At 47.7% G+C, this 8,196-nt stretch overlaps 1 protein-coding gene across 1 annotated transcript; it reads right to left on the bottom strand.

Moving 5' to 3' along the window:
• Positions 1-443: 443 nt before the first annotated feature.
• LOC120935898 (zinc finger protein OZF-like) lies at positions 444-6,990 on the bottom strand. Its single transcript, XM_040347932.1, has 2 exons — positions 6,859-6,990; positions 444-2,714 (listed from the first exon to the last, which is right to left on the bottom strand). Exons 1-2 carry the CDS (start codon positions 6,980-6,982, stop codon positions 1,393-1,395), a joined length of 1,446 nt encoding a protein of 481 aa, XP_040203866.1. The 5' UTR covers positions 6,983-6,990; the 3' UTR covers positions 444-1,392.
• Positions 6,991-8,196: the final 1,206 nt, after the last annotated feature.

Here is an 8,196-nt window from a genome sequence, read left to right as displayed (position 1 = left end):
GTGTTTTTATTATGGATTAAATAAATACATATCTGTTTACAGAAAGCACTATGATGGATTCATTTTTTATTTTGAGCACCACTCAAGAATGTATTTACCAAGTAACGACATATAAGTCAGCGGAATTGTATGGGCATATGAAGTAAAAATAAGGATGGATCTGGTCTTAACATCGTTCCTGGCTAAATTATCCACGAAGGCTGGGTTCACATATGCTATATTGCCAAAAGTATTGGGACAGCTGCCTTTACACGCACATAAACTTTAATGGCATCCCAGTCTTCATCTGTAGGGTTCAATATTGAGTTGGCCCACCCTTTGCAGCTATAACAGCTTTAACTCTTCTGGGAAGGCTGTCCATAAGGTTTAGGAGTGTCTCTATGGGAATGTTTGACCATTCTTTCGGAAATTCATTTGTGAGATCAGGCACTGATGTTGGCCTGGCTCGCAGTCTCCTTTCCAATTCATCCCAAAGGCGTTCTATCGGGTTAGGGGCAAGACTCTGTGCAGGCCAGTAAAGTCCCCTCCCCAAACTTGCTCTCCATGGCTGTTGGACTCACATAGGGCATCAGTATCCAATCGGGTGCTTTCCCAGTGACCCAGGACACCACAGAGGAACCGTGTTCTCCTTGACTTCCTCTCCAGCTGCAGTGCTGCTGCGGAAGAGCGCCACCTGCAGTGGAGAAAGTCGATTGCACCTCCCTACATACTGAGTGTAGAGCACAGCCCTGTCCAGGGCTAACAACAGATCCTAGATGGAGAAACACTGCAGTCATTAGGCAAGGTAATGTTGTGTGCTGTCAGAGTCCCACCCACAGGAATGATGTCACACTTGAAGTTAGTGCCATATGCAGGGACGCGTTTCAAGGGTTGATGAAAGGGACCAGTACGAGCTTGCATCCAGCACTATCTTCAATTGTGACATCACACCTGTGGGCGGGACTCCATTTGACAGCACTCAGCATTGTCTTCCCTCATGGCCCACTTATGTTCAAAGGGGTTTTCAGATTTTGTCTCCCCTGCAAACCCTATGACAACAAGGCCAGAGATGTGGTGAAGAGACCCTTGTCCTCAACAGGGAGGTCCCCCATTTTAAGGGCATGTGGCTGGGTATGGTTTAGGAGTGGGAGGATACACATTTGCGGTTCTTCCATTTTTTGGCCTGTCAGACTGCATGCTTTGGGGTGGGCTCCAAACTTGATGGGTCTGGTATGGAATTTGGGGGAGACCACACACACATTTTCTTTTATTTCTGGGGTTAACTGGGTTAACATTCAGAACTTAGGAGCAGTTAAGTCAACCTTCAGGAAATTGAATTCAGGAATGTTCAACTCATCTGTGAAATCTCTGATATATAACAAGATCTGATTTCCATTTATAACAGTTTTTGCACTAAGGGTAGGAATAAGTCATCTCCCCCGTGTGAGATCTCTGATGTATAATAAGGTGTGACTTCCTCGAATAACATTTCTTACACTCAGGGCAGGAATATGGCTTCTCCCCTGTGTGAGATCTCTGATGTATAATAAGGTGTGACTTCCTCGAATAACATTTCTTACACTCAGGGCAGGAATATGGCTTCTCCCCTGTGTGAGATCTCTGATGAATAACAAGGTCTGATTTCCGTGAACAACATTTCCCGCACTCAGGGCAAGAATGCGGCTTCTCCCCCGTGTGAGTTGTTTGATGTCTAACAAGGTCTAATTTATCTGAAAAACATTTCCCGCACTCAGGACAGGAATACGGCTTTTCCCCTGTGTGAGATCTCTGGTGTCTAACAAATTGTGATTTCCATGTAAAATATTTCCCACATTCAGGGCAGAAATGTGGCTTCTCCCCCGTGTGCAATCGCTGGTGTCTAACAAGGCTTGCTTTCTGTGTAAAGAGTTTTCCGCATTGCGGGCAGGAATATTGCTTCTCCCCCATGTGAGAACTCAGATGTCTAACAAGGTCTGATTTCTGTAAAAAACATTTTTGGCATTCGGGGCAGGAAAACGGCTTCTGCCCCATGTGCAATTTCTGATGTCTAACAAGGCCTAATTTCTTTGCAAAACATTTCCCACATTCAGGGCAGGAATTTGGCTTCTTCTCCGTGTGCAATCTCTGATGTCTAACAAGGTCTGATTTCTGTGCAAAACATTTTGCGCACTCAAGGCAGGAGAAGGAAAACAGCCTCTCCCCCATGTGAGATCTCTGATGTCGAACAAGGGTTGATTTCTGTGTAAAACATTTTCCACACTCTGGGCAGGAATAAGGCTTCTCGCCCCTGTGAGATCTCTGATGTATGACAAGGCTTGATTTCTTTGTAAAACATTTCCCACACTCAGTGCAGGAATTTGGCTTCTTGTCCATGTGAGATCTGTAATGTATGACAAGTTCCGATTTAAGAAGGAAACATTTCCCGCACTCAGAACAGGAATGAAGGTTCTCACTGGTATGAGATCTCTGATGTACAGTAAGACTTAATTCAGAGTTAAAACTTTCCCCACATTCAGGACAGGAAAATGTCTCCTCCCCCTGAATTCCGGCACCATCCCTCACAGGTTGCTCAGAGTCAGAGGGATTTGATGGTCTATCCACACTGTGAAGTCCTCCATCCATAGCTGAGCTAATTGTCTTTTCTCCTGCACAATCTCTTATGATGTCCTCATCTTCCATTTTACAGCTTAGAGATAAAGTCAGATGATCCTTTGAGGGTTTCTCAATGGCATGTCCTTAAAAAACAAACAAAAAAAACATGTTTAACAGATACAGGAGGGTTTGTTTGCTTAAATCTACATTCCATCTGGATCAGGTAGATTTTAGTGAGCAGATATCCTCTATGGATGTCCCATATCTTAATTGTATCATAAGATATGATACAATTATTCTAAATCAGTATCATCTCTAGTTTACTGTCCATGTTTTTAATCAATTTATATATTAAATAAAACAAATTGTCTTTAATCTTGTTTCAAATATTTTTTTGTGATTTGTCAATGGCACCGTTATAATCCTCCTATCCTTTTCACAACCTTGTACACGGGGACAAGTTGCTTTGCCAAAGGGCTCACCCTGTCAAGTCCAGGCTAGCCAGGCTGCATACTTAGATAAAGATCTGATATGGACTCTTTGGAGACCCCATGATTTATTTTTCTTGTATTTTGCATAGGGTTCAACTCCAAACCAGACCCGACTATTTAGCAAAAATTGGGGGGACCCCCACACCAGTTTGTTTAAAATCCATAGTAGATTCTAAGGCGAGTGCAGTAAACACTTAGGGGCAGATCCACAAAGGTATTACGCCGGCGTATCTCTTGATACGCTGCGTAATTTCAAATTTTGCCCGTCGTATCTTTGCTTTGTATCCTCAAAACAAGATACAACGGCATCTCGGCTAGTCTTAGTACGCCGTTGGATCTAAGCTGCAATTTTTCGGCGGCCGCTAGGTGGCGTTTCCGTCGAATTCCGCGTCGAGTATGCAAATTAGCTAGTTACGGCGATCCACGAACGTACGTCCGGCCGGCACATTTTGTTTACGTCGTTTGCGTTCGGCTTTTTCCGGCGTATAGTTAAAGCTGCTATATGGTGGCGTACTCAATGTTAAGTATGGCCGTCGTTCCCGCGTACAATTTTGAATTTTTTACGTCGTTTGCGTAAGTCGTTCGCGAATAGGGATTTGCGTAGAATGACGTCACCGTCGTGAGCATTGGCTTGTTCCGGGTTAATTTCGAGCAAGCGCACTGGGATACCCCCACGGACGGCGCATGCGCAGTTAAAAAAAAAAACATTGTTTACGTCGGGTCACGACGTATTAGCATAAAACACGCCCCCATCACAGAGATTTGAATGGCGCGCCATTACGCCGCCAAAGATACACTACGCCGCCGTAACTTACGGCGCAAATTCTTTGAGGATTCGGAAAAAAAGACAAAAGTTACGGCGGCGTAGTGTATCTTAGATACGCTGCGCTGGCGCAGAGGTACGTGGATCTGCCCCTTAATGGCCCTACTACTTTTTATCCCAACAAGACTGTTAAAGAAGTCCAGGCATGAGATATCATGCATAGTTACATCAGTCCAGCTAGATCCAATGTAATTCTGTAAAAGTATGCCATACCTGGAATCCTTCTTTAATAGTGTTTTATGTTAAAGTGGGGTTCCAATCACATTTTAAAATGCTTTCAAACTATGTCCTTTCATCTCCCTTTCTATATGTATTTATAGTGTCACTTACTATTTTTAAAAGTACCGCCGTTCCGCCGAGTTATTCCAAACGCACACTTTATATTCTTGTGTGCAGATCGTTCGCATTTTGCTTGTGGGCATTGTGAAGCCCACACGCAATTACTTCCGGGAATACTGGGGATGACGCGTCTGAAAGAGCCACCCGTCCCGCCCCATTATCGCGAATGTGCAAGACTGCTGCAGCGCCGCACCGTCAACCACTTGGGTTGCCATCACAACGAGCGGCAGCGGAGCAAGTGCACGCCGTTGTGATGGCAACACATCATCAACAACAAGCTGGGAGATTCATACAGTAGTAGATTTTGTCTTTTCTCGTTCTCCGGTGCAGGCTGCTGTGAGTCTCTGTGTGTACTGACGATATGCCAGTTTTGAAAATGGCACCGAATTATTCAGGGAATCGCGTCACTTCCGGTATCGTAGTAACGCAAATCTTGCACAGGGGAAGCGCACGGCATCCTGGGAAATGATGACGCACATTTCCCAGGAGCATTAGCGATGTGAGGAGCCGACATCAGGATCTTAGGTGAATAGGAAGGCAGATTTCGTGGGACCACATAGCAACAGGCATTTCCAGGTGAGAAATTTTTTTTTATTTTTTTATTATTTTTTAGGTCTAATCTACACTATAAAGCTCAAACATTTTTTAGATGGAAACTCCACTTTAACATTTAGGTATAAGTCTGCTATACCTAAAAGTTTACATTTTAGGTATAAGTCCAATAGGCACAATCTGTGTCATCATATCTGTACTACTGTGCCTATAACTGCCAGCTCACCCCTAGACTCTACATAAATCATAAGGGAAAATAAATAATCTGTAGGACGGAACTATTATCAACCTGCTATTGGCTGATATCACTCATCTCCCGCCCTACTGTGGACAGAAACAGAGCAGAGATAACAGAAGAATATATTCTGGCCAGGCCCAGATTGGCCATAAGGCAAACCCGGCATTTTCCCGGTGGCCCGCGGGTGCATGTCCTTGCTTGCGGGGCCAAGGCAGGCTGCTCTTCAAGCCTGTGCCGGTCCCCCGACCTTTCCGGTTCAGCTCAGGCTCAGCCTTCAGCTTCAGGAGGACGGAAACAAGAAGGATGGAGGAGCTAGAGGAGAGACCGCTCCACCGCCACCAGTATAGTTCAGCCGTTGGTGCCGGGGGGCGTGACCACGAAGGGGAGAGGAGCCTGCTACAGCCACCTGTTTTGTCGATGGGATCAGAGAGAACGTAAGTGCAGCCCCCTGTAACCTGAATAGGAGGAGCGGTGGGGTGGTTGCATATAGAAGAATCATTCTCCCTATCTTCCTCCTGCAGTCTCTGAATGCCTGCTTCTGCTCCTCTCCCTCTCGCAGGCTTTCAGGTACTGCGGGAGGAAGATGGAGAGAATGATTCTTCTATATGCAGCCACCCCACCACTCCTCCTATCCTGCTTATCTTTGCTGCCCCCACAGTGCTCTCTACCCCCCCACAGTGCTCTCTACCCCCACAGTGCTCTCCATCTCCCCCGTGCTCTCTGCTGCCCCCCTGTGCCCTCTGCCTCTCTTCCTGTGCTCTGCACCTCCCCCTGTGATATTCACCTCCCCCATGCTCTCCGCTGCCCCCTGTGCCCTCCACTTCTCCCCCAGTGCTGCTATCCAGCCCCCCCTGTGCTCTCCTCCTCCCTCCTGTGCTCTCCACCTTCCTACATGCTCTATGGTCTCCCCCTGTGCCCTCCGCCTCTCCCCCTGTGCTCTCCACCTCCCTACATGCTCTACGGTCTCCCCCTGTGCCCTCCGCCTCTCCCCCTGTGCTCTCCACCTCCCTACATGCTCTACGGTCTCCCCCTGTGCCCTCTAGCCCCCCCCCCAATGCTCTCCAGACCCCCTCATCTCTCTCCTGTGCTCTCCACCTCCCCCCATGCTATACACTGCCCCCCTGTGCCCTCTGTCTCTCCCCCAGTGCTCTCTAGCCCCTCCTATGCTATCTATCCCCCCCAGTGCTCTCCACCTTCCCATGCTCTACGCTGCCCCCTGCCTCTCCCCCAGTGCTCTCCACCCCCCCCAGTGCTCTCCAGCCCCCCTGTGCTCTCCACCTTCCCCTATGCTCTACGCTGCCCTACGCCTCTCCCTCAGTACTCTCCAGCCCCCCCCCTATTGATCTTCACTTACCCCCTGTGCTCTCCACCTCCTCCCATGCTCTCTGCTGCCCCCCCCCTGTGCCCTCCGCCTCCCCCCCAGTGATCTCCGCCTCCCTCAGTGCTCTACAGCCCCCCAGTGATCTCCGCCTCCCCCCTGTGTTTTTGCATCCCCCTGTGCTCTCCAACCGCCCACTCGCTGTGCTCTCCAGCCCCCCCATGTTCTCTGCCTCTCTCCTGTGCTCTCTGCCCCCCCATGCTTTCCACCTCCCCCACAGTGCTCTTCAGCCCCCCTGTGCTCTCGCTCCACCCCATGGTCTCAAGGTTCTTCCCTGTGCTCTCTGCCCCCCCTGCTCTTTCCCTGTCCCCCTCGCCCCCCGCAACTTTGCGGGTTTCCCCCTCCCCTCTCCGGGGGAACTGTCAGGATGGAGAGTGGAGAAGGGGCCGGTTAAGATGTCATGGATGCTCATTCCAAAATGCCCGGGCCTATTTTTTGTCCCAGTCCGGGCCTGATTTTGACTCACCTGTGCTGATCTCTGTAGGAGTGTCCTCCTCTTTAAATGTCCTCGTCATTCCAGCCTCCTCCATATATTGCTGATCATCCCTCACATACTTCTCTTCTACTTCACCCTCAACTTTCATGTTCATCAGATGTTCACCCTAAAGCAACAGAATGGCAAAAAATAACATCTGCAAAATAGAAGTATTTATGATGTGAGATCACTTAGAAAATATCATCTTGTAGAGTCCACACATCATCTCCACATGTCAGAGCGTTCAATCACTTTATGTTCCTGACCCTCAACTCCACCTACCTGATGATGGTGAGGGATGGTGTGACCTTCCTGTGTGGAATCCCGGGAATACAGAGGACGGGGACATCTCTCTGGTGGGTTCCCATTACTGGATCCATCTGTAGGAAACACACACACTGACTGAATACATTGTTTCTATGTGTTTATCAGATGACGGGGGATCTAGGTGGAGCCTCCGTACTGCTCTCTCCTTTACAATAAAGTCTCCTCTTACCCGGTGATGTGAGGGGCGGCTGATTGTCCATCATGACGTCCTTGTAGAGATCCTTGTGTCCTTCTAAATACTCCCACTCCTCCATGGAGAAATAGACAGTGACATCCTGACACCTTATAGGAACCTGACACACACAATGATACAGTCACCATCCAGACACATCCCTTGTCTGTTACTGGATAATGTCCCAGAATTCCCAGCACCGCTCACCTCTCCTGTCAGCAGCTCAATCATCTTCTTGGTGATTTCAAGAATCTTCCTATTGCAAGGGACCAGGGAGTGAGGTGGAGGCACTGTGATGGTCAAATGATCTCCAGACTTCACAGGAGTAAAACTCTAACAAAAACAGTAATATCATGTCACATTCCCAGAAGCCTTCTCACCTCTCCAGTCAGGTTTGTGTTTTATTAATAAAGTAATGTTAAGAGTGATGTCATGTGACCTCCCAGAATCCTCCTTACCTCTCCGATCAGCAGGTAAATGATCTCCACGGTGAGGTTTAATATTCTCTCAGTAATTTGACTCTGGTCCTCCATCTTAATAGATATGACCATATGATCTATGTAGGTTTTCTGTAGACAGAGAATTATTTGGACCGTATTGGTTGTTAGGATGGGGATGTAAGGGGTTAATAGGTTGAGCTGCCCTCAGTAGGAATTGGCACATGTGTAGGAAACTGCATCCCTCTAGTGTCTGTACTTGTTAATAGCTGTTGCTTGGTAAAAATTACAGAGATCATTTGTTATAGATGGGTTATTTTTTGTCCCTTCTAGTGGGATCAGAAACCCCAGATTAGAGGGCTGTTATATATTTTAGAAGGACATTTCCAGGAA

The sequence above is a fragment of the Rana temporaria genome, chromosome 4 (genome assembly GCF_905171775.1).
Source record: "Rana temporaria chromosome 4, aRanTem1.1, whole genome shotgun sequence".
In the NCBI taxonomy this organism is placed as follows: Eukaryota; Metazoa; Chordata; class Amphibia; order Anura; family Ranidae; genus Rana; species Rana temporaria.
The sequence above is the reverse complement of the archived record's forward strand: the minus strand, read 5'-3'. Positions and strand labels throughout refer to the sequence as shown.

Coding starts and splice junctions, on each gene's coding strand:
- LOC120935898 (XM_040347932.1), bottom strand. CDS start 6,982: ATGAACATGAAAGTTGAGGGTGAAGTAGAAGAGAAGTATGTGAGGGAT. Junction 2,715..6,858: donor TCCTACAGAGATCAGCACAG/GTGAGTCAAAAT, acceptor TTGTTTTTTAAG/GACATGCCATTGAGAAACCC.